Raw genomic sequence first — 27,448 nt, 5'->3', positions numbered from 1 at the left:
CCTCAGTGTGTTCTTCCTAACGCTTCCTATCACATCCATATCCACACCACAACACTCCTATATATCCTCATTTGTCAGCCTGTCTCTCCATGTGACTCCACAGGCTCCTTTTAAATAACTCATTTCCACTGCTCTCACTGTTCTGTCCTTCCAACAATGTCCAAGCTTCACTTCCATATGTTAAAGTTGGTATCACAATACTGTCATGTAACTTTTTCACTTTCATGCTCACTTCCCTGTTTCTTATCACTGCTTTCAAGGAATCAGCAACCTTTCTTCCTTGTTGCACCCTTTCAAGCACTTCACCCTCCAAACTTCCATCCTTACTCATCACACTACCCAAGCACTTAAACGTACTCACATTTTTCATTTCCTCACCATACAACCTCACTGTACATTCACTGACTTCACCTCTCTCAAAGACCATCACTTTACTCTTCCCTACATTCACCTTTAGATTCCATTTCTTACACACTCTCCCAAACTCATCCACCAAGCCTTGCAGCTCCCTTTTGTCTTCACTTAACAACACAGTATCATCTGCAAACAACAGTACAGGGAGTTTCTAAACACTACCCTCTGTCATTAGGGCCACTCCAACATCCACTGCCCTACCTTGTATCTCTTTTATTACCCCATCCATGTACAGATTGAACAACCATGGAGACATGACACATCCCTTTTTCAACCCAACCTTCAGAGAGAAAAATTCATTCAGGTCACCATCTACATGCACTGCAGCCATAGCACCATCATACATACTCTTCACAGCATGCAACAACTTCCCATCTACTCCATATATTCTTAATACTTTCCACAATCCTTGTCTATCCACCCTGTCATATGCTTTCTCCAAATCCATGAAGGCTGCATACAACTTCTTTCCCTTCTCTAGAAACTTTTGCACTAAAGATCAAAGAGTGAATATCTGATTTACACAACCTCTTCCCTTCCTAAAGCCTCCCTGTTCTTCTCCAACTAATTTCTCTGTTATTTCCCTAACTCTCTCAATAAGTATTCTACCATACACTTTTCCTATTACACTAAGAAGACAAATACCCCTATGATTACCACACACTTCTGTTTCCCCTTTTCCTTTGTACAAGGGAATAATTATACCTGACTTCCAATCCTCTGGGACTTTACCTTCCTTTCAGGCCAATCTGCACATCTTCCACATCCATTCTACTACTATCTCTTCCCCGTGCATCAGCATTTCACCACACACTCCATCAATTCCTGGGGCTTTCCCCAATTTGCCTTTCTTCATTGCTTCCACAACTTCTATCCTATTGATTTCTTCCTGTCTTCTCACCTCCCTCCTTCTCCCAGCCATTCCCCAGGCACTTATACTCGCATTACTTCCATCCTCTATGTTCAACAATTCCTTAAAGTGTTCTCTCCATCTGCTCAATTTTTCTCCCTTCTCCACTAGCTGCACACTCCTATTATTTTTCCTGAGGGCCAAATCTGATAATTTTGGTTACACAGCAACCATTCTCCTGGCCTGAGTTAAATTTCCCCCATCAGCACACTTTTTTTTTTTTTTTTAAATGTGAGGAAGAAGGAACCAAAGGCTGAGCCTGGAAAATGTCCCTTCCAAGAATAAAACAAAAACAATACAAAAGAGAGCTAAATTCAAGATCCATTCATTTTGAGATGCCTGGACACACTGCATTTGAAAGACTGGAGGTCATAGGAAGTGGGAAATACAGATAGAGGGAGACAGTTCCAGAGTTGACCTGTTGCATAAATGAAGGACTGGGAGTAATGGTTAACTCTTGCATTAGAAAGTTGGACAGTAAAGGGATGAAAGTTTGTCGTCAGATGGGTGCTACACCCCCGTTGTAGATGTGGAGGGATGCAAGCGGACAGTTCAGAGGAGCAGTGAACATGGAAGTAGCGACAGAAGAGAGATAAAGATGCAACAGTGCAACGAAGAGACAGAGGCTGAAGGGAGCCAGTGAGAGGAGGAGAGTTGATGAGACGAACAGCTTTTGACTCCACCCTATTGAGAAGAGCTGTATGTGGGGAGCCTCCCCACACGAGAGTTGTACTCTAAACGGGCAAATAAAATCCGTGTATAAAGTCAACAACCATGCAGGGGTAAAGAAGGCATGGAGTTGGCTTAGCACACCTAATCTCTTGGAAGCAGATTTTACACGAGATGCAATATGATCTTTCCAAGATAAGTCTCGTGTGAATGAAACCCCAAGCACATTCAAGGATGATGCAGGATTGAGCTGGATATTGGGTACTCCTGTGGAAGATTGTGTCAGGTTGATAGGTGTAAAAACTGGGTCTTTGATGCATTAAAAACAACAGGATTAATTTTACTCCAGTCAGAGATATGAGCCAAGTCAGACATTAGGTGTGCCATAGCCTCATTCCTTGTTTGTTAAAGTAACTGTTGAGATGGACGCTGCGGGAACCGAATGGAAAGGCGAAGGATGGAATCATCAGCGTACGAGTGGATAGGATTAGATATACAGCTTAGAAGATCACTGATGAGTAAAAGGAAGAGAATTGGTGATAGGACAGAGCCCTGAGGAAGACCACTGTTGACAGATCTAGGAGAAGAATGATGGCCATCTACAACAGTAGCTGCAGAACGACCAGAAAGGAAGCTAGAGATGAAGGCACAGATAGAAGGATAGAAACCGTAAGAGGGCAGTTTGGAAATTAAAGATTTATGCCAGGCTCGATCGAAAGCCTTTGAGATGTCAAGTGCAATGGCAAAGCTGTCACCAAAGTCCCAAAGGGAGAATGACCAGGAGTCTGAAACGTAGGTGAAAGAATCGCCAGTGAAGCGTCCCTGACGGAACCCGTACTGACGATCAGAAAGAAGGTTGTGATAGAAGAGATGCTTTAAAATTTTTCTGTCAAGAATAGACTCAAAAACTTTTGAGACACAGGATGTTAAAGCACTTGGATGATAGTTGGAGGGTTGGGAATGGCCACCTTCTTTCGGACTGGCTGAATGAGAGCAAACTTCCAGCATGAAGGAAAGGTACAGGTTGAAAGACAAAGGCGAAAGGTTTTTTTTTTTTTTTTTTTTTTAAATGCGAGGAAGAAGGAACCAAAGGCCATGAGCCCGCAGTAACAGTTCCCTCCAAGAGAAAAAACAAAATACAATAGAGAGCCAAATTCAAGATCCGATCATTTTGAGATGCCTGGACACACTGCGTTTGAAAGACTGGAGATCATAGGCAGCAGGAAATACAGACAGAGGGAGACAGTTCCAGAGCTGACCTGTTGCATAAATGAAAGACTGGGAGTAACGGTTAACTCTTGCATTAGAGAGTTGGACAGAAAAGGGATGAGAGTTTGCTGCCAGATGGGTGCTACACGCCCGTCGTAGAGGTGGAGGAATGCAAGCAGACAGTTCAGAGGAGCAGTGACCATTAAAATAGCAATAGAAAAGACATAAAGATGCAACAGTGCAGCGAATAGACAGAGGTTGAAGGGAGTCAGTAAGAGGAGGAGAGTTAATGAGACGAAAAGCCTTTGACTCTACCCTATTGAGAAGAGCTGTATGTGGGGAGCCTCCCCACACATGAGAGTTGTACTCCACACAGGGGCGGATAAAACCCCTGTATAGAGTCAACAATTGTGCAGGGGTAATGAAAAAGCAGAGTCGGCTTAGCACGCCCAATCTCTTGGAAGCAGATTTTACAAGAGATGTAATATGATCTTTCCAAGATAAGTCCCGAGTAAATGAAACCCCAAGCATGTTCAAGGATGATGCAGGATTAAGCTGAATATTATTAAACATTAGTGGGTATACCTGTGGAAGATTTTGTCAGGTTAATAGGTGTAAGAACTGAGTCTTAGATGCATTAAAAACAACCATATTATTTTTACCCCAGTCAGAGATATGAGCCAAGTCAGACAGTAGGTGTGCCATAGCCTCATCCCTTGTTTGTTGAAGTAACTGTTGAGATGGGTGTTGCGGGAACCGAATGGAAAGGTGAAGGGTAGAGTCATCAGCGTATGAGTGGATAGGGTTAGATGTTCAGCTTAGAAGATCATTGATGAATAAAAGGAAGAGAGTTGGTGATAGGACAGAGCCCTGAGGAACACCACTGTTGATAGATCTAGGAGAAGAACGATGGCCGTCTACAACAGCGGCTATAGAACGACCAGAAAGGAAGCTAGTGATGAAGGCACAGATGGAAGGATAGAAATCGTAGGAGGGCAGTTTGGAAATTAAAGATTTATGCCAGACTCGATTGAAAGCCTTTGAGATGTCAAGTGCAATGGCAAACCTTTCGCCAAAGTCCCGAAAGGAGGATGACCAGGAGTCTGAAAGGTAGGGGAGAAGATCGCCAGTGGAGCGTCCCTGACGCAACCTGTACTGACGATCGGAAAGAAGGTTGTGATAGGAAAGATGCCTTAAAATTTTTCTATTGAGAATTGACTCGAAAACTTTTGAAATACAGGACGTTAAAGCAATTGGATGATAGTTGGAGGGTTGGGAATGGTCACCCTTCTTTGAGACTGGCTGAATGAGAGCAAACTTCCAGCATGAAGGAAAGGTACAAATTGACAGACAAAGGCGAAAGTTTGCCTAGGCAGGGTGTAAGCACAGAAGCACAGTTCTTGAGAACAACAGGAGGGACCCCATCAGGCCCATATGCCTTGTGAGTACTGAGGCCAGTGATGGCAGAAAATACATCAACTGAAGAAATTTTAATGTCAGCCATGAGGAAGTCAGAGGGGGGGGAAGTGATGGAGGAACAGCACCGGAATCGTCTAAGGTGGAATTGGAGGAGAAAGTCAGAGTGAAGAGATCTGCTTTATCAGTAGAAGAAATAGCTACAGGGCCATCAGAGTAGGAAAGAGGAGGGAAGGATGATGAGGTAAAGTTGTTAGAAAGGGTTTTGGCAAGGTGCCGGAAGGAGCGAGAAGAATTCGAATTGGAGAGTTGAGAGCATTTAGTATGAATGAAATTATTTTTAGCAATGCGAAGAACAGACTTAGCACGATTCGGGGCAGAAACATAAAAAAAGATGTGATTCAGGGGTGGGTTGGCTCCGGTACCTTTTATAGGCTCTCTCCTCGTTGTGGACAGCATTAGAACAAGCATGATTAAACCAAGGCTTTCTTGCATTAGTCAAAGGATATGAGAAAGGAATGCACGCTTCCATGCCCGAGAGAATAACCTCCGCAATGCGCAAGGCACACTCAGATGGCTCTCGGCCATGGAAGCAATAATCATTCCAGGGAAATCAAAGAAGTACTGCCTGAGAACCTCCCAATCTGCAGCTCCAAAGTGAAACAGATGACGTTTCCCTGGAGGGTCCACAGGCTGCACCGGAGCAATAGGACAGGTTAAGGTGATAAGGTTATGATCGGCGGACCCCAATGGAGAGAAAAGATTAACAGTGTAAGCAGAAGGATTAGTTGTACGGAAGAGGTCAAGTATGTTGGAGCTCTCTCCAAGGCCGTCAGGGATACGGGTAGGGTGCTGTACAAGCTGCAATAGGTCATTAAGACCGAAAAGATGAAGGCCTGTTTACCAGGTGAATCAGTGAAAGGAGAGGAGAGCCAAAGGTGGTGGTGAACACTGAAATCTCCTAGAATGGAGATTTCAGAGAAAGGAGAAATGGATAGAATGTGTTCCATTGTAGAAGTAAGATAGTCAAGGAACTTTTGATAGTAAAATTAGGAGATAAGTAAACAGCACACATATATTCAGTCAGAGAATGACAGGAGAGTCGAAGCCAGAGAGTAGAGAATTCAGAAGAATCAAGTTCAGGAACACGAGAGCAAGATAGGTCGTTGCGTACATATTCACAACATCCACCTTTTGTTTTGAAGTTTTGAAATGAGTATAAAGTAGGAGGATACAGAAAAAGGTTTGCTGTCAGTTGCCTCAGACAGCTGAGTCTCGGTAGGGAAGAGGAGGTGAGGTTTAGAGACGGAGAGGTGGTGTTTGACAGATAGAAAGTTAGAGGAAAGGCCGCGCATGTTGGAGAAAGGAAGAAGTGGGTCAGACAGTGAGTGGATCCAGGCAGCTCAAAGGGTCATCACCGGGAGAGGGGCGGATGGTGGGGGTATTCATGGTCCCCCCTCCCCCAGGGACTCTGAGGCATGGTATGGGTGTGCCATTTTTCATTTTTTTTAAATTTTGAAATGGAAGTGTAGTGTGTACTGTGCATGTAGACTGGTGCTGACAGTTAGAGAAACTTGTACTGGAGAGCATGCTGGCCTACTCTCTGTGTTACTGAAACAATGAAAAAGTTCAGCAAAGGGGAATGGTGAGGAACTAGTCCCGAGGGCTGATGAAACGGAAGCTCCAGCTCTCCCAGTCATCAGCTTTCCATCCACCTTATGAATACTGCCCTGCACTGGTGCTACAGTCTACCCCTCCATGGCCACCGACCTCAAATGACTTACTGTAGCATGGCCACTGGTGTCATTTGAGCACGGCTTATAAAAAAAACGGCGAAAATTTTTGGGACATGAACTAATGTTTTGAATGTCTTGAGACTGACATACACAACACTCCCATACATTCCATCAATCAGTTCAGATGAGTGGATTTTCGCATTTTTCATGCATGGCCGTGCTTAAACACTCACAACTACACCCATTATCTTGAACCAGATGAAAATATCATCTTTCTCCTCCCTTGCAAAACACACACAAGCACCCCATATATCTATCTATCTATCTATTGCCAGATGCCTCAATCCCGTTTGGGGTGGCCACAAACAAATCGCCTCCAAGTCGCCCTGTCCCCTGCCATTTCACTGCCCTGCTCCCAACTCACACCCCCCTCTCTCATATACCTCTCCACCCCATTCCTCCATCTCATCCTCGGCCTCCCCCTCCCTCTTCCCCCCTCCACCTCACTCACATACACTCTCTTTGTCAGTCTTTCACCCTCCATCCTCTCCACATGGCCAAACCACCTTAGTGTGTTCCTCATAACGCTTCCTATCACATCCACATCCACACCACAACGCTCCTTTATATCCTCATTCGTCAGCCTGTCTCTCCACGTGACTCCACAGGCTCCTCTTAAATAACTCATTTCCACTGCTCTCACTCTTGACTTATGTCCTTCCATCAATGTCCAAGCTTCACTTCCGTACATTAGAGTTGGTATCACAATACTGTCATGTAGTAACTTTTTCACTTCCATGCTCACTTCCCTGTTTCTTATCACTGCTTTCAAAGAACCAGCAACCTTTCTTCCCTGCTGTACCCTTTCAAGCACTTCACCCTCCAAACCTCCATCCTTACTCATCACACTACCCAAGTACTTAAACGTACTCACATTTTCCAATACCTCACCATCCAACCTCGCTGTACATTCACTAACTTCACCTCTCTCAAAGACCATCACTTTACTCTTTCCTACATTCACCTTTAGATTCTGTTTCTTACACACTCTCTCAAACTCATCCACCAAGCCTTGCAGCTCCCCTTCGTCTTCACTCAACAACACAGTATCATCTGCAAACAACAGTACAGGGTGTTTCCAAACACTATCCTCTCTCACCAGGGCCACTCCAACATCCACTACCGTACCTTGTACCTCTTTTATTACCCCATCCATGTACAGATTGAACAACCATGGAGACATGACACATCCCTGTTTCAAACCAACTTTCAAAGAGAAAAATTCACTTAGTTCACCATCCACACGCACTGCAGCCTTCACACCATCGTACATACTCTTCACAGCATTCAACAACTTCCCATCTACTCCATATATTCTTAACACTTTCCACAATCCTTGTCTATCCACCCTGTCATATGCTTTCTCCAAATCCATGAAGCCGCATACAACTTCTTTCCCTTCTCTAGAAACTTTTCCACTAAAGATCTAAGAATGAATATCTGATCTACACAACCTCTTCCCTTCCTAAAGCCTCCCTGTTCTTCTCCAACTAATTTCTCTGTTCTTTCTCTAACTTTGTCTATAAGTATCCTACCATACACTTTTCCTATTATACTAAGAAGACAAATGCCCGTATGATTACCACACACTTCTTTTTCCCCTTTTCCTTTGTACAAGGGAATAATTATGCCTGACTTCCAATCCTCCGGGACTCTACCTTCCTCCCAGGCCAATCTGCACATCTTCCACATCCATTCTACTACTATCTCTCCCCCATGCTTCAGCATTTCACCACACACTCCATATATGATTATGAATAAATACAGGCATAAACAAAAATGACATGAAAATAAAAGAAAAATACATTTTTGTATTTTGGAAGGAATTTGAGTGTAAAGTGGAGGGACTGTAAGAAAATGTTCTGAAAAGAGGTGAAGAAAGTAAGACGGGGTGGAACTGAAGTTAGCACGGGAGTGAAAGATAAAAATGGTAGATTACTAGTGGAGAAGGGAGAAAAAGTGAGCAGATGGAGAGAACACTTTAAGGAATTGTTGAACATAGACGATGGAAGTAATGTGAGTATAAGTTACTGGGGAATGGCTGGGAGAAGGAGGGAGGTGAGAAGACAAGAAGAAATCAGTAAGATAGAAGTTATGGATGCAATGAAGAAAGTCAATTTGGGGAAAGCCCCAGGAACTGATGAAGTGTGTGGTGAAATGCTGAAACATGGGGGAGATATAGTAGTAGAATGGATGTGGAAGATGTGCAGATTGGCCTGGGAGGAAGGTAGAGTCCCGGAGGATTGGAAGTCAGGTATAATTATTCCCTTGTACAAAGGAAAAGGGGAAAAAGAAGTGTGTGGTAATCATAGGGGCATTTGTCTTCTTAGTATAAAAGGAAAAGTGTATGGTAGGATACTCACTGACAGAGTTAGAGAAAGAACAGAGGAATTAGTTGGAGAAGAACAGGGAGGCTTTAGGAAGGGAAGAGGTTGTGTAGATCAGATATTCATTCCTAGATTTTTAGTGGAAAAGTTTCTAGAGAAGGGAAAGAAGCTGTATGCAGCTTTCATGGATTTGGAGAAAGCATATAACAGGGTCGACAGACAAGGATTGTGGAAAGTATATTAAGAATATATGGAGTAGATGGGAAGTTGTTGAATGCTGTGAAGAGTATGTATGATGGTGCTAAGGCTGCAGTGCATGTGGATGGTGAACTGAGGGAATTTTTCTCTTTGAAGGTTGGGTTGAAACAGGGATGTGTCATGTTTCCATGGTTGTTCAATCTGTACATGGATGGGGTAATAAAAGAGGTACAAGGTAGGGTAGTGGATATTGGAGTGACCCTGGTGAGAGAGGGTAGTGTTTGGAAACTCCCTGTACTGTTGTTTGCAGATGATACTGTGCTGTTGAGTGAAGACGAAGGGGAGCTGCAAGGCTTGGTGGATGAGTTGGGAGAGTGTGTAAGAAACGGAATCTAAAGGTGAATGTAGGGAAAAGTAAAGTGATGGTCTTTGAGAGAGGTGAAGTCAGTGAATGTACAGCGAGGTTGGATGGTGAGGAATTGGAAAATGTGAGTACATTTAAGTACTTGGGTTGTGTGATGAGTAAGGATGGAGGTTTGGAGGGTGAAATGCTTGAAAGGGTACAGCAGGGAAGAAAGGTTGCTGATTCTTTGAAAGCAGTGATAAGAAACAGGGAAGTGAGCATGGAAGTGAAAAAGTTACTACCTGACAGTATTGTGATACCAACTCTAACGTATGGAAGTGAAGCTTGGACGTTGTTGGAAGGACACAAGTCAAGAGTGAAAGCAGTGGAAATGAGTTATTTAAGAGGAGCCTGTGGAGTCACATGGAGAGAGAGGCTGACGAATGAGGATACAAAGGAGCGTTGTGGTGTGGATGTGGATGTAATAGGAAGCGTTATGAGGAACACACTGAGGTGGTTTGGCCATGTGGAGAGGATGGAGGGTGAAAGACTGACGAAGAGAGTGTATGTGAGTGAGGTGGAGGGGGGAAGAGGGAGGGGGAGGCCGAGGATGAGATGGAGGGATGGGGTGGAGAGGTATATGAGAGAGGGGGGTGTGAGTTGGGAGCAGGGCAGTGAAATGGCGGGGGACAGGGAGACTTGGAGGCGAATTGTTTGTGGCCACCCCAAACGGGATTGAGGCGTCTGGCGATAGATAGATTAAGAATACAGCATATGGAGTAGATGGGAAGTTGTTGAATGCTGTGAAGAGTATGCATGATGGTGCTAAGGCTGCAGTGCGTGTGGATGGTGAACTGAGTGAATTATTCTCTTTGAAGGTTGAAACAGGGATGTGTCATTTCTCCATGGTTGTTCAATCTGTACATGGATGGGGTAATAAAAGAGGTACAACGTAGGGTAGTGGATGTTGGAGTGGCCCTGGTGAGAGAGGGTAGTGTTTGGAAACTCCCTGTACTGTTGTTTGCAGATGATACTATGTTGTTGAGTGAAGTTGAAGGAGAGCTGCAAAGCTTGGTGGATGAGTTTGGGAGAGTGTGTAGGAAACGGAATCTAAAGGTGAATGCAGGGAAGAGTAAAGTGATGGTCTTTGAGAGAGGTGAAGTCAGTGAATGTATAGCGAGGTTGGATGGTGAGGAATTGGAAAATGTGAGTATGTTTATGTACTTGGGTAGTGTGATGAGTAAGGATGGAAGTTTGGATGGTGAAGTGCTTGAAAGGGTACAGCAGGGAAGAAAGGTTGCTGGTTCCTTGAAAGCAGTGATAAGAAGCATGGAAGTGAGCATGGAAGTGAAAAAGTTACTACATGACAGTATTGTGATACCAATTCAAACGTATGGAAGTGAAGCTTGGACGTTGTTGGAAGGACACAAGAGTGCGAGCAGTGGAAATGAGTTATTTAAGAGGAGCCTGTGGAGTCACATGAAGAGACAGGCTGACAAATGAGGATATAAAGGAGCATTGTGGTGTGGATGTGGATGTGATAAGAAGCGTTAGGAGGAATACACTGAGGTGGTTTGGCCGTGTGGAGAGGATGGAGGGTGAAAGACTGATGAAGAGAGTGTATATGAGTGAGGTGGAGGGGAGAAGAGGGAGGGGGAGGCCGAGGATGAGATGGAGGGATGGAGTGGAGAGGTATATGAGAGAGGGGGATGTGAGTTGGGAGTGGGGCAGTGAAATGGCGGCGGACAAGGCAACGTGGAGGCGATTTGTTTGTGGCCACCCCGAACGGGATTCAGGCGTCTGGCAATGGATAGATAGACTTCTCACCACACAAAAACGCACACTACACTTTGTATGTTCCTTGGCCCTAAGGATCAGTTGCTCTTCAGGATCCATTAAACCCAACTTGAATGCGCATAATAGGTGTGCACACCCATGTCAGGTATGTGCATACATACTGTACATGCATACATGTACAAAAATGACAACATGTTATGACACCTCTTATGGAATCCCTGTCTTGGGGTTGGCCATGGTACAGCTGATGTTTTACTGAGTGGATGCTAAACCAAGTGTCAAAACTAACTACTGTACTCCCCAACAGTTGTTGAGAGCTGTTGGGAAAAAAGATTTTTGAAATAAACTAATTAGACTTGCAACAATGTAAGCTTTCATCTTGGACACTGACTCTATATATGAGTACAGCCATTCAGAAGATCTGGGTGACAACATGTGGCTGAATTTTCTGCCTACGAGTAATAACTGTGAGACTAGCTACCAAAGCTTGCAGCTACATTTCATTCTCATGGTAGTATCTCCCAGGTTTATGGTAGCCATCCATCTACTAACTAGATGTGTGCAAGCCAGTCATTACAATACAAACACAATGGAGTTACCCATTTTGGGTTCACAAAAAGCAATGGATAAACCATCTCATTTTCACTGAAACAACATCGGCCACTCAGATTTAACTGTTGTGCTGCTCAGTATTTTGCAAACTGGAGGGTGATAAGGCTTGGGAGCTGACAGTGGATTCAGCTGGTTTGAAGAATTTTGTACAAAGGAGTGCGTGACAAGGGTCTGGTACCCCTATATTTCCCAGTGAAGTGATACCTGGCAGACCAACTCTAGCTGAGGGACAGTAGGAAGTATGTAAAGGTGGATGTTTATGCCTGTGAGGTGGAGTCAGGATTCCAGAGGCGTGATGGTGAATGAATGAATGTAGAGGGTGACCCAGTTAAACCGGCAGACTTTTGGTTAACTTCCCCTATCAGGGTTTTTATTGCTCTCTGGACCGTGATTCACCCCATTCATAGATGAAAAAAAAAAAAAAAAAAAAGTCTGGATGGATGATGATGATGATGAAGCCTACTGTTTTACCTGGATGGTTTGAGAAGACATGATCCTTTGGCCGTGAAGCTTCTCCATCAACTGGAACTCTCAACTTTCTAGGAACTAAATCTTGAGTGGTAATTAAACTGTCTGGTTTAAAGTAAAACCCTACACTGGCTAGCATGAACAATTTAGCGCCTTTTACATCCATCCCACTTACTGTATTTGGCTATCCTTTGTCCTTCATGTCCCTCCTTACCTTTTGAGGCAAATTGTAGTTGAAGGAATGGCACCGACAACAACACATGTAGAGTTGCGCATTAAACTTGATTACAAGAACCTTATGCTGACTGGGGCGGTTCACTTTGAAGGTATTTTAAGTACAGTACCTGGCCAATTTTATCAACTAAAACTGACTATTGTTTCTTTCCCATGAAGAAATTAAAATTACCTGATAAGGGGGTTTAATCTAGACATGATGATACAGACTGGAGTGTTTTTCAGGCATGAAAACCTTCAAGCCTATAAATGGAGGGTTTAACCTAAAACATGCCATACTAACAGTAAAAAATTTAATAAGCTGTTACTAATCAGGTACCTAATTAAAAAATACTAGTAGATACTATTTAACTTCAAGTGACTCTGTTCTTAAAAACAAATACATACTACACAAAGGACATGGTTAAAACAATACTGGTAAGTCAATTGCATGTTAACAAACACTGATGGTAGAAACTGTTAACCTTAAAGTGATGCTAATTTTATTATCATCATCATCATCATCATCATCACCAACACCCAGACCTCCATCCCCACCCTAGGGCTGGGTGAGGAGTAGCGATGTCCAGACAACCCAAGTTTACCTAATTCAAATGGCCACGCTTCCATTCGCTCATCATTCAACCCCCTGGAATCCTGGCTCTATCTGATACAGTAAACCTATATCAAAGATATAGTTAAAACAATGAATCAATCCTATGTTAACCCTTTGGGGTGTAATGGTCTAAAGCTAGGCTAATAGAGAGGATTATACAAAACTGCTACAAGATATACTGAATACTACTTCCTCACCTGTACAATTTAGCAACAGCAGAGTACTGGTGGTGGTCCTGGAGCCAGGCAGCACACTCAGGGATGTTGCATGCAATATCTCCACACTCCAGGAATAACAACAGATCACTGGACTTTTTCTCTGCCTCCAGCTTGATAATTGCAGTGTCAACTTCCTGCAGTCAGCAAGGACAACACACTGAATATCCTTTGAGTAACATTTTATGACAACATAATAAGTTATGTATAAGTATATAGATCACCTAAAAAAAAAAAAGGATCATAATTACTATTAACTTCTTAAGTTCACAAACTTTTAAAAAGGACTTCAGGCTAAATGGATGAGGGACATCTGCAATTACTGTAATAGGTAAGAGACTAAGCAAAAAAAAAATAGGTGTAGGGAGAGAGTTATACAAAGTAGTCCGGAGGTCTTCTGTCAGAGGTCGGGAATTTAATCAATGGGGGTTAAAAAAAAAAAAAAAAAAAAAAAAAAAAAAAAATCTAGACTGACCATTCTGAAGGAGTGGGGGTCATGGTGTCTGGTGTGTAGGAGGTAATTAAGGAGGAAATCTTTGGCCTCAAGTATCTTAGCCTGGTCTCCCTGCATGGCCTGAGAGATATCTGCCAGGTGGTGCAGAGGTGGCTGACTCCTCATGAATTCAACACTGGCCGGCAGCAACCCAGGAAACAAGCTGATCACCTTAAAAATACAAATTAAATAACGTTTTTGCAGGGTCAAAAATATATTTTTCTTGAATACTGAGATAAGCTAATGATAACATATCCTCTTTTAAGCTTGCACTTCTTAAGACATAGAAACATCTATAAAGATAATAAATAATTTTACTCTGTGAGTACTCCTGTCATTTTGTGGGATGAGGAACTCATTTCAGGCTTTAAAACACTGAGGCTAGGGTGTTCACAACTCTGCAAAGTCCATAAAAGGCAAAGAAACTTCTCCCACAGTTTCCATTGAACTGTCTGTGCCCTGAACTTGATGCCATAGTGGTTTCAGATACATGGCTCTGTTCTTGGAAAGGAATGGTCAAGATAATATAAATACTCTCCTAAGAGAGATATTGGTATTCTTTTGTGCCAACACAGGGTGAAATGAGGAGAAGGAAGTCCAAGCCTCAGGCAAGGCTGCAATGTGATGGGCATATCCATTTCTCTAAGTCTGTGAGACATGGTTGGATTTGGCAAACAACTTTATTTTTTATTTTTATTTTTTATCAAAGGAGACACTAATAAAGGATGTTCCAAAGATGAACTGTAGGCAACTTTGTGTGAAGATGAAGAGCCAAAAACTCTTAACCCACTGAAGAGACAGAGTACCTGTGTCCACACCTACAGGGTGAATAATACTGTCTATGAATGGCAAATAAAAATTGAATGGCTTGCACTGCCTTGCAGAACATACAGTCCCAGAGCAATAGTGGTAAAATGAGAACATGTAATGGCATTTGATTGTGGAGCAGAAATAATGTACCTAAGACACACGATCAGTTTCCCTAAAAGAGAACCCCCACTTGAGCCTTACCAACTTTATCTGGCAGATAACAAAAAAGATTTATAGAAGTTCATTTATATTCTTGGTTATGCAACCATATGTTGGTGGTAAGGGGTGGTGACCATCATCTACTCACCTGATGTAGTACTTCTTCCTTCATCTTTATCATTTTTTTTCTGTGTCTGCCCTCCTCCCTTCCTATTTCTCCCATCTTTCCTGTCATTTTCAGGTAGCTTTACATTATATGCCAAGCCTAATGGTTTTCTGTAAGCCAGGAAATCATTTACAATGCTAGGTGGTAACATAAACCAACCTATACATATTCCCTACATGTCAAAACCAACCTATACATATTCCCTACATGTCAACAAGTGAGTTGGTGGAAGGTTAGTGCCCTTCCCCATAAAACAACGAACTGAAAGTCAAACGGCCACCCCTCATGGGATTATGGCCTGGGCCTATAGACAAACAGATAGACACACGACAACATGTTGTACAGTACTGTTCGGTAGTTTAAAATGGTAATGTACAGTAAAACTTTCCAATTCCTTCACTCACATACTTCACTTATTTTACTACATCTAAGTACTTATACTGAAACTCTCATATGCAGATAACATTACTACAACAATCTCATACCACATCACAGACACATCCTGCGCACTGCAACAAGACTTCCTCAACACACTTCAAGCATGGACCGAGTATAACAGGCTGATGATCACTCTGGTCAAATCCACCACTATACTCATCATAATCAACAAGCAAGAGCACAGGTACACCTCTAACATCCACACTCAACACTGTGCCTGTCCACTGAGATCCCTGGATTATCATTTGACGCTAGATTCATCTTCAAGGACCACATACAAAACATCAAGAAGCAGTACACACCAAGACTCAACACAATTACAGGGACAGACTTTGGGCAACAACAAAAAACACTCTCCCTACTCTACAAACAATACAACAGATCATTGCTGTCCAATGCCTTCCCAGCATGAGTCCCCATCCTATCTAACATCCACTACAACACCTTGCAGGCCATAAAGAGCAATCCTCTACACATCAATGGCTGTACCAATATCACTCTCACAGCTCACTCGCACTTTGAAACCAGAGTCCTCCCTGATGGAGAATTTCTTGTCATAAGAGACAAACAGTTCTATACAGCAGGCTGTGCTAACATGCAACACCTCTGTCATACATGACGGAGCCACACAACACAACCAGACACAAAATACAATCATCACACAAACATTAACAGTCCCTTTTCAACATCTAACCTTCGGTCACTCCAACAGTAGCAATGATAAGACACTTAGATTCCCATTTCATGTGCAGGGGAATACAACACCTTGATCAGAATGCTATGCTGTCCCCCCCCTTCTAGTATCCATCCAATGCAGGTACCCATAAACACAGCTCACTGAGTACACCTACTTGGGTTTAGATCAGGACATTGTCAACCCTTCCCCAGTTACCGGTTTAGATTTGGGTTGGGTGGAATCACAGATGACATGTGCCCCTCTAGTAGAACAGGTTCACACAGCATAACCCACATAATAGAGCACTGCACAGCACATGCCCCAATAAGATGCAGACACAACATTAATGACATAGAGAACTTATGGAATGACCCCATTGGGGCAGTTGCTTACCTGCAGTTGATGGCATTTTCTAGGCCATGCATTACTCAGGCTCAACAACAATAACAACTCCCGCACTAATTCAAGTCTCTCTCCATTCATCATCACATCACACTGAAAGTAACTTTTCCTTTCAACAAACATGTTCGTTTCATTTTGTTTTTAAAGGCTCCAACATGCCTGTATGCATCGGCCTTGGTCACTTAATGGTGGCTCTCCATGCTACATGATCTATTAGCCTCCCTGTTCAGTCCCTTAACCCTGAGGTCACACTTAATGACCTTGTCCCATGTCTCTCTCGGTCTATCCCTCATAACTCCACCCCCAATATTAACACTTCTCACCTTCCTCACCCAATTATCATCTCCCATTCTCTCCACATGCCCCAACCATCTCAAACTACCTCTCCTCATCACAGCACCAATACACTCCAGTCCCATCCTACCTCTCAACTCTTCCATCGTAAACCCAGTCCCCCCAGACCTTACATGCAGGGATGCACTATACATCCACGTAATCATTCTCATTTCTGTACGTCTGAGCCAGTGAATATCCTCCTCCTTTACTGCCCAGGTCTCACTACCATACAACATTACACTCCTAACACATGCTGCATACAAAGACCCCTTAGCACGTAGGGAGAGTCCTCTCAATATCGAGAAGTAACAGCTGCCTGAACTTCTTCCAACCACTTCTCACCCTAGCTACAGAGCTAGCTCCAGCCCCACCTCCAGCACACAACATGTCTCCCAAATAACAAAACTCTTCCACACACTCAAGAGACTCACAAGCAAGTTCAATCCTTTCACGCCTGACAATTTCCACCTGCTCTCCCCGACACGCTGTGCACATAAAATCAGCATTATCTCACAGTCTTCCTCTGATACCACTACATCTCTTGTGCACCCATTTATCACAAACTCCGCACAAGATGGAATTACTTCCCACGCCCTTGTGGCAAACTGCACATGGCCACTCTCCTGCGTCTTTGACAGTACTGCCACCAACCCTAGATATCATCACTTTTGTTTTATCTGCATTTACCCTTAAACCATTGTGCCCAGTACCATCTCTCCACTTCCTAAACCTTTCCTCCGCCTCCCTTTCCTACTCTGCAGTCAACACCAAATCATAAGCATACAACATCTCCCATGGGAGTTCGTTTCTGAAGTCACGTGAGAGGGCTTCAAGAACCATGATAAACAACATGAGACTCAAAACTGACCCCTGATGCACACCAACGTTCACGGAAAACTCATCACTCAAATCTCCATTCACTCTTGCCTGGGTGCGAACACCCACATACATAGCCATAACCACCCTAACCAGCCACTCCTCCAAGCCAAGCTTTCTCATTGCCCACTTCACCACCTCTCTAGGGACTCTGTCAAAGGCCTTTTCCAAATCAACAAAAACAAAATAAAGATCCCTTCTCCTACCAATATATTTATCCTGAAGCTGTTGAACAATGAATATGGCATCAGTGGTCCCCCTGCCTGGCATAAACCCAAACAGCATCTCATCAATATTCACTCTTTCACTAATCATACCTTCTAGAACTCTCTCCATTACCTTCATTATCTGATCTAAAAGCTTTATACTTCTATAATTTCCTCTTTCCAGGGCATCACCCTTCCCTTTATACACATTTACAGTTACACTCTTCAGCCAATCATCTAAGACAACACACTCATAAATAATCATACTTATCAGGTCAGTAACTAACCTCACCCCTATATCTCCTGAGGCCTTCACCATTTTGGCAGTCAACCCAGATACACCTGCTGCCTTATCCACCTTCATCCTGCCTATTGCCTCACTCACAGTAGCAGCATCAATCAAAGGCCAAGGGCCAGACACTGGATCTGCTGGCTCCAAACCCTCCCTGTCCCGGTCAAAGTCCTCATTCAAAAACCGGCTATAATGCTCTCTCCATGCATCTTTAATATCCTCACTGTTCACCACTACCCTTCCTTCATCATTCTTCACACACTGCTCACCTATAATATCCTGATTATCCCTCTTCATCTGATTTGCCACCTTAAATATCATATTTTTCCTTTCCCCATGATTTAGGTTATCAAGTAAAAGTCTCTGTGACTCAGACTTCGCCCTGTATACCTCTCTTCTAGCCCTACACTTGGCAGCCAAGTATTCCTCCTTGCTACCACCCTTCTTCCATTCCAGGAAAAGCCTTCTTTTCTCCTTGACTGCAGCTTCTACACCCTCATCCCACCACCAAGTTACTTTATGTCTTGGTGGTCCTCTTGTCCAACTGCATATTACATCAGTAACTCTCAAGAGATTGTTCTTGAGGGCTCTGTACTGTTCATTAACACCTCTGTCTATGACTCCCTGTTCAGCCACCACTCTCCTCATCTCGAAGGCATCCCTTACTACTTAGTTTTCCAGCTTCCATATTTTCCACTTAGGTACATAAGTCCTCTTTTTCATCACTTGTTCTTTAAGTACCATATCACAAATCAATAGTCTGTGCTGCTGCACACACTCCCCACATTCTATAACTTTAACATCCCTCACTAACCTCCTATCAGCACTGTTAACCAGAAAATAAGCTATCTGACTGCTATTTCCCCCAGACTCATACGTAATTAACCTACTCTCTCTCTTCCTAAAATATGTGTCGCACACAATCATGTCCGTTGCCTCCCCAAACTTGAGTGTCCTTTCCCCCTTCCGCATTCCTTATACCATACGCACATCCCCCATGTACTCCTCCATAACCTTGTGCTGCTTCATCTACAGTATATGACCATTTAAGTCCCCTCCCAAAACCACTATCTCAACATCTCGCATAATACCTAATGCTCGAATTAAATCATTCCAAAATCTATCTTTCTCTACTTCATCCAATCCTACCTGTGGAGCATATGCCGACATAATTGCAGTTATCTTTCTACCGAACGGAATTTTCACTACCAATATCCTATCGCTTACTCTCATAACATTCATGACATATTCCACCCATTTCTCCGTAACCATCACACCAACACCCCCATATCCGTCTGTCCTCCCCTGCCAAAACAACTTATAGTAACAGTCCTTCCCAACAATCTTTCTGGCTGATCCACCCCTGTACCAGACTTCCTGCAAACATGCCACATCCACCCACCTCCTACTGAATGCCTCAACGACTTCCCCTGCTCTTCCCCTCAAACTTCCCACATTCCATGAACCCACCCTCATCCTCCTGAGTGATTTACTGTCCTCAGGCTTGCCTTGAAACTGATTCTGGTACTTTGTCATAGTCAGTATTAATAAAGGGGGATAGAAATACCACAGGCCCCACTCACTGCACAGTCCCAGGTCCAGGCATTGGATCTGGGACCCCTAGCCCACCAGCTTACCAGTGGCAGTGGTAGTGGGCTCTGGGCACCCTGCCAGGACAGCTGCAGGGACACCCTCCAAGCGTGCCTTGGCACTGCAACTGTCCCGCCATTATACACCCACTGACAGGGCAGCCTCCTGCGGCGCTACTCCCAGGTTCAGGCCCCTCTCTATTGGGTGGAAGTGGCAGCCTGGGAACCGCAATGCCCTGTACCCTCTAGCACAGGCTCGAGCCCCATCTTGTCCTGGACCCATATCTATGCCAGCGGAACCCCATCACACCTCCCCACAGAAGTCCGCCACTAGGTAACGGGGGCAAAGTTTTCTGGCCGAATGCCCTTGCTGGCGCCAACCCCTGTAACGTAGTGGGATACGTTCTGTGAAATGTAAAGTGCATGTGGTGTAGTGCATAAGATAGATAGAGGAAATGTTTGGGAGAGTATGCTGGTCTACTCTCCATATTACTGTCACACTGAAAAGGTCAACAAAGGGGGATGGTTAGATAGCTAGTGAAACAGGAGCTCCAGCTCTCCCTATCACCAGCATTCCCATTCCCCTCGGGAGTACCACCCTGTTCATGCCATGCTACAGCCTCCTCCTCTTTTACTCTTAGCAACATTTACTTTCAAAACATGACACTCACAGACAACAACAAACTCTGAAACAAGCTGCAGAACTCTTGTTCACTCTTAGCAAGCAATGCAGCATCATTCACATACATCAGCTTTGCAATATTCCACCCTTTACAGTTCACTACCATCCTCACCCCACTTCCCGTAACAATACGTTTTACCCCTTTCTTTACCCCATCCATAAACGCTTACATTGAAGAGCCATAGAACATCACACATCACTGTTTCATGCCAACATTGATATCAAACCACTCAAGCCCACCTTGTGAGCAACAGAAAATAATATGCAGCTGATGATGTTGGGAAAAAACAAAAAAGACAGGCAGCATGCAACATACCTCTCTGACATCGACAGCTCCTCTAGTAAAGTACTGGTGAGCCTGAGTAAAATCGCCGTGTGCCAGCCTGACAAAGCCGGCCCTCTGACTAAGTGTGCGGCACAGGTGGTGGTACTGCTCCTGGCTCATGCCAACAGCACCTGTGTGTTCTGCAAGCTCCACCGCCTCCTCAACCCGTTCACTTTCCATCAAAGCCTTAAGGTTGGTCGGGAAAGGGAAACGATTATTAAGAAAACACCAAGTAAGTACAGCACAAGAGAATCAAGTAATATTTTGCATTATTTTGCTTATGTGGCAAGGTGCATCACTATATCCACCCTATTTCTCATTACTATATGAGGTGGCATTCACTTTATGGGAGATATCAAGTTGTGATGTGGTTAATGAAAATTATATCAGACCCCTCCAGTTCAAAAAGTCTTTTCTACATTGAGGAATGCCCTGAGGTTGTAGCATGGCTAAACAAAAAAAAATTCCATCATAATCAAGTGTTAAAAAAAAAAAAAACAAGGAATGCAAGCCTTGTCATGTGCATCTTCTTATATGCATGGCTTTCAATCATTTGTATTTATCCTTCCACTTCCTCCTGTCCTCCAGCTAACTCCCAATATACCTTTTTCATCACCCTCTAAGTGACCATACAAACTAGGCACAATCTTTTCAACCCTTTTATTAACATACTTCTCTATTACACATCTCTTGTAACTGTCTACTATCCCCTCCAATCTCAGCAACCCACACCCAGCCATTTACCCCTAAAGACCGCAATTATTTCAGGCAGGGTACCTCCCACAACTGCAATTCGGGGGTGTTTTGGCAACTATCACCAAGGGCAAAACGATTGTGTTTTGGCTAAAGAGGAAGAATTTACACACCTGACAACGCAATCCGCATCCCCATAGGCCTAATGGTTACCGCACAATTGCGTGTCAAAGTTAAAAAAAGTTTATAATAGCTACCCCTCGAATACACTCTAAAATGTGAAAATTTTGATAACTACATATTTTTCAAATTGAAACATGTCATTTCAAAGTGTTCTGTCGCACCAACCATTAAAACAAGTGTATGGAGGTGTGGCAAGATTACTAGGCTGTGGGGAGTAGGCCTATAGGTATGGGGGTTGGAAAAATTACCAACTTTCAGCATGAAAGGAAAGCACTTCAGTGTGTTCTGTAACATCTTGGTGGCCTGCTACCTCTCAGGGGTCTGTAGGCTGTGGGAGGGTAGTGAGGGACAAGGCGGGAGGGATGGGGTGGGGTTCAGGGGAGACACAAGGCTAGCAGGGTGAGAGGAGGGGCGAGAGTGGGTGGAAAGGGACACAGGTGGTGGTGGGAGGAGAGATGCAGGTGCATGGAGGGGTGGGAGGGTGATGGGGGACAAGGAGGGAGTGAGAGAGTGGAGTATAGGGTGGCACAGAGGCAGCCCAGAGGGGGGGTGCCCCCCACTGCCCGGGTTGGTCCGATCCCCCCTCACACCACCTCAGGGGTGAGTTCTCATTGGCCTGAAGCCATGTACATCATACTTGGGGCGGAGGAAGCTCTCTGCAGATTTTTATAGTCCCCACTCAATTGATGCGATTAGGCATTTTGGCATAAAACTCAAAGCACATCAACTGATGCAATTAGGACTTTAGGAGTAAACAGCTCCTTTTCTACTAGTCTCAATCCTGACTCGGTCACATCAATATGTTAACTCCTTCAGCATGAGCGTATCTCTCCTAGCTAATTAAAATGATCTACTTTTAACCTGAACATAAGTTGAAAAAAAAATCCTCAGGATAATGGGGTTAGCTGAGTATGTTTCTTGTCCCCTTAATCTACAGATGTCTCTCCTACACAGCATGAAACTGATTGCCAAAAGCTAGACATTTTCGTTTTATTCTATGCTTCCCCTATACTGCCACCCTTATGATGTGAGCTCCCAAGCCAGCAAAGTGTTTTGCTTTAGTGAGTGTTCTAGAGAGTGTAGGTACAACAGGGCTGGGCTGCTGCTTCTTGAGTTTGGGAGTTCTTTCATTAATTCATTCATCTATAAAGGCTGCGACATGCTTGTATGCACTGACCTTGATCACCTAATGGTGGCTCTCCATGCTGCTTGATCTCTAGCAGCCTCCCTATTCAGTCCCTCATCCCTGAGATCACAGTCGATGATGCTGTCCCAGGTCATTTTTGGTCTGCCTCTTGCAACCCGACCCCCAACGTTCACACTTCTCACTTTCCGCACCCAATAGTCATCCTCCTTCCTCTTCACGTGGCCAAACCATCTCAATCTACCCCTCCTCATCACAACACCAATACACTCCAGTCTCATCCTCACTCTTAACTCTTCCCTTGTAAACCTAGGCCCCCCATGCCTCACATTCATGGACACATTGCACAGCCACCTACTTATTGACATTTCTGTACATATAAGCCTGTGACTATCCTCTTGCTTTACTGCCCAGGTCTCATTACCATACAACTCTACACTCCAACACATATCGCATACAAAGATCCCTTTGCACTGAGGAAGAGCCCTCACAATCTCAGGAGAGGCAACAGTTCCCTGAACTTCTTCCAACCACTTCTTACTCTAGCCACAAAGCTAGCTCCAGCCCCACTTCCAGCACATAACATATCTCCCAAATAACAAAACCCTTCTGCACACACTCAAGAGACTCACCAGCAAGATAAATCCTATCACGCCTGACAATCTCCATCTGCTCTCCCAACATACTGCACGTAAGAAATCTGCATTACTGAGCAGACCACCCCTAATACCATGACTTCTGTTATGCACCCACTTATCATAAACACTTCACAAAATGGAGTTACTTCCCACGTCCTTGTGGCAAACCGCACATGGCCACTTTCCCTCCTCTTTGAGGGTATCACCATCGCCACCAACCCTAGATACCATTACCTTTGTTTTACCTGCTTTATCTCAAGCCTTTGTGCCTGATAGGATCTCTCCACTACCTAAATCTTTCCTCCACCTCCCTTTCACTCTCTGTTGTGAAGCTATTGCCAAGTTGTCTGCATGGGAATGTACTGCTACTGGGGCAGAGAGGGTTGGATGGTTGTGGGAAAAAGAAAGAAAAAAAAAAGTGAAAGGACTGAGCCCTATGGCATGTTGTTGGACAGTACAATATGCTAACTCTGGTTCTAGTACAGTGCTTAAGCTTGTGTGCCTGAGAGAAAGCTTGGCAGCTATGTATTTCCTCCAAATCTGTGTCTATGATTTTGCTTATCAGAGTATGTTTGGGTACTGTGTAAAAAGCTTTGTTTATGTCTAATGCTCCTAGTGGTGGTTGCTTCTTTTTGAAGCCATCTAGGATGAGCTGGGTTAACTTGGACAGGTAGGTAGTGGTTCAGTGTTTAAGTCAGAATCCATGTTGGGAACTGGACAGAGGCATGTGGGGGGTGTTGTAACTGATGTTCATAAATATTAATGTTTCCATGAGTTGAACAGCTGAGAGGTATGATGGGACTTGAAGGTACTTGTGCTGTGTTGAGCAGAGGTAGAATGAGATGGTCTGGGCATGTTGGGAGGATGAAGGATGACAACTGGATGGGAAAGGTGAGAAGTGTGAACGTCGAGGGCAGGGGTGCGAGAGACAGACCTTAAAAGACCTGGGATGGGGCCGTAGAGTGTGACCTGAGGGATAAGCGTGTGAAAAAAGAGGCTGTCAAAGATCTAGCAACATGGAAAGTCACCATTAGGTGATCAAGGCCGACACATGCAAGCATGTTGGAGCCTTTATAATGATACAATATGAATAATACTTTGGACAATGTGATTTTGGTCTATATGATGTGAGACTGCTGAAAGATTTTCCTGGTAGGAGTATGGGGATAATGGTTGCTCTCTTCCAGATAAGAGGGTTTGGTTGCAAGTTCAGAAGCTGAAAATTTCAGCAAGGGCAGTCATTGCCAGAGGGCAAAGGTGTAATAACTGTCTATCTATCTATCTATTGCCAGACGCCTCAATCCCATTTGGGGTGGCCACAAACAAATCGCCTCCAAGTCGCCCTGTCCCCCGCCATTTCACTCCCCTGCTCCCAGCTCACACCCCCCTCTCTCATATACCTCTCCACCCCATCCCTCCATCTCATCCTCGGCCTCCCCCTCCCTCTTTCCCCCTCCACCTCACTCACATATACTCTCTTCGTCAGTCTTTCACCCTCCATCCTCTCCACATGGCCAAACCACCTCAGTGTGTTCCTCATAACGCTTCCTATCACATCCACATCAACACCACAACGCTCCTTTATATCCTCATTCGTCAGCCTGTCCCTCCATGTGACTCCACAGGCTCCTCTTAAATAACTCATTTCCACTGCTCTCACTCTTGACTTGTGTCCTTCCAACAACGTCCAAGCTTCACTTCCGTACGTTAGAGTTGGTATCACAATACTGTCATGTAGTAACTTTTTCACTTCCATGCTCACTTCCCTGTTTCTTATCACTGCTTTCAAGGAACCAGCAACCTTTCTTCCCTGGTGTACCCTTTCAAGCACTTCACCCTCCAAACCTCCATCTTTACTCATCACACTACCCAAGTACTTAAACGTACCCACATTTTCCAATTCCTCACCATCCAACCTCGCTGTACATTCACTGACTTCACCTCTCTCAAAGACCATCACTTTACTCTTCCCTACATTCACTTTTAGATTCCGTTTCTTACACACTCTCTCAAACTCATCCACCAAGCCTTGCAGCTCCCCTTCGTCTTCACTCAACAACACAGTATCATCTGCAAACAACAGTACAGGGAGTTTCCAAACACCATCCTCTCTCACCAGGGCCACTCCAACATCCACTACCCTACCTTGTACCTCTTTTATTACCCCATCCATGTACAGATTGAACAACCATGGAGACATGACACATCCCTGTTTCAACCCAACCTTCAAAGAGAAAAATTCACTTAGTTCACCATCCACACGCACTGCAGCCTTCGCACCATCGTACATACTCTTCACAGCATTCAACAACTTTCCATCTACTCCATATATTCTTAACACTTTCCACAATCCTTGTCTATCCACCCTGTCATATGCTTTCTCCAAATCCATGAATGCCGCATACAACTTCTTTCCCTTCTCTAGAAACTTTTCCACTAAAGATCTGAGAATGAATATCTGATCTACACAACCTCTTCCCTTCCTAAAGCCTCCCTGTTCTTCTCCAACTAATTTCTCTGTTCCTTCTCTAACTCTGTCAATAAGTATCCTACCATACACTTTTCCTATTATACTAAGAAGACAAATGCCCCTATGGTTACCACACACTTCTTTTTCCCCTTTTCCTTTGTACAAGGGAATAATTATACCTGACTTCCAATCCTCCGAGACTCTACCTTCCTCCCAGGCCAATCTGCACATCTTCCACATCCATTCTACTACTATCTCTCCCCATGCTTCAGCATTTCACCACACACTCCATCAATTCCTGGGGCTTTCCCTGATTTAACTTTCTTCATTGCTTCCACAACTTCTATCCTACTGATTTCTTCCTGTCTTCTCACCTCCCTCCTTCTCCCAGCCATTCCCCAGCCACTTATACTCGCATTACTTCCATCCTCTACGTTCAACAATTCCTTAAAGTGTTCTCTCCATCTGCTCACTTTTTCTCCCTTCTCCACTAGTAATCTACCATTTTTATCTTTCACTCCCCTGCTAACTTCACTTCCACCCTGTCTTACTCTTTTCACCTCTTTCCAGAACATTTTCTTACGGTCCCTCCACTTTACACTCAAATTTCTTCCAAATTCCTCATCCACTCTCTTCTTACTCTCTCTTACTAATCTTTTCACCTCTCTCTTCCTTTCTACATGTAACTCTCTCTTCCGCCTCTCAACCTCTTCCACGCCCCTATTTCTCATCCATTCATTGTATGCTTTCTTCTTTTGTGCCACAGCCTGTTTCACCTCTTCAGTCCACCACGCTGTTCCTTGCACCCCCCTCTGTCTTCTCTTCCTTCCACACACCACATCACATGCTGCACATATTTCTTCTGTAAATATTCTACACACACCTTCCACGTCTCCCATCTGCTCCAATTCATATTTGCCCAATCGTTCCTCCACTTCTCTCTTATACTCTGCCTTTTTCTCATCCTCTTGTAACCTTTCCACTCTCCTTGCAACTACTCCTTCCTCTCGTCTTTCCCTTCTTCTATTCCTCCAACTTACTTGAACTTTAATTCTGGCCATCACCAAGTAGTGGTCAGAAAGTCCACTCCCCCACCCTCTATACACTCTTGCATCCATTACACATCTTCGCATCCTTTCATCCACACACACATAATCAATCATTGCCTTCCTTTCATTCAGTTCACCACCCACCCTTCTCATCACTCGCCATGTATACCTGTGAATCATAACTGGATGTTTGAAATCTGGTTTGGTCTTACTGCTTTGTTGCGTATTTTGTGCTTTTGATCATTCTCTATATAGTACTTGATGTGAGGTGCACTGAGGTGGTGTTTGTGTGTTTCCTTTGATTTCTCTGAGTTAATTTTGAAATAGATCTGTTCTGAGAATTTATGTTTTTGTGTTTTATTATTGCATAGTAAAACCAGAGATCATGATGGGGTAGCAGTGACAAGCAGCTACCTGATAATATGGTGTTCCCTGGTTTCCTTGACAATGGGAGCAAGAGTCACATTGTACAGTGGAATCTCAAATTTCGACAGTTTAGAATTCGATGAATCAAATTTTGATGCATTTTGGAGTGGTCTGCCTACCTCACTTTTTGATGCAAAGTCACGTATTTTGATGCTCTCAGGGCCACACTCCAACCAAAACAATCAAAGATAA

General features: G+C 44.0%; 1 protein-coding gene across 1 annotated transcript in view; it reads right to left on the bottom strand.

Annotated features, from left to right (window-relative positions):
• The window catches only part of LOC145414272 (transforming growth factor-beta receptor-associated protein 1-like), a 95,159-nt gene that overhangs the window by 33,033 nt on the left and 34,678 nt on the right, over positions 1 to 27,448 (bottom strand). Inside the window, exons 8-10 of the mRNA XM_080283876.1 lie at positions 20,645 to 20,839; positions 13,679 to 13,867; positions 13,186 to 13,340 (exon numbers count right to left, since the gene is read on the bottom strand). Of these exons, the coding sequence (XP_080140002.1) occupies positions 13,186 to 13,340; positions 13,679 to 13,867; positions 20,645 to 20,839 (539 nt within the window). The remainder of the gene's footprint in view (positions 1 to 13,185; positions 13,341 to 13,678; positions 13,868 to 20,644; positions 20,840 to 27,448) is intronic.

The sequence above is a fragment of the Coenobita brevimanus genome, chromosome 98 (assembly GCF_032717465.1).
Source record: "Coenobita brevimanus isolate Jiangsu-jjx chromosome 98, ASM3271746v2, whole genome shotgun sequence".
NCBI classification, from domain to species: domain Eukaryota; kingdom Metazoa; phylum Arthropoda; class Malacostraca; order Decapoda; family Coenobitidae; genus Coenobita; species Coenobita brevimanus.
The sequence above is the reverse complement of the archived record's forward strand: the minus strand, read 5'-3'. Positions and strand labels throughout refer to the sequence as shown.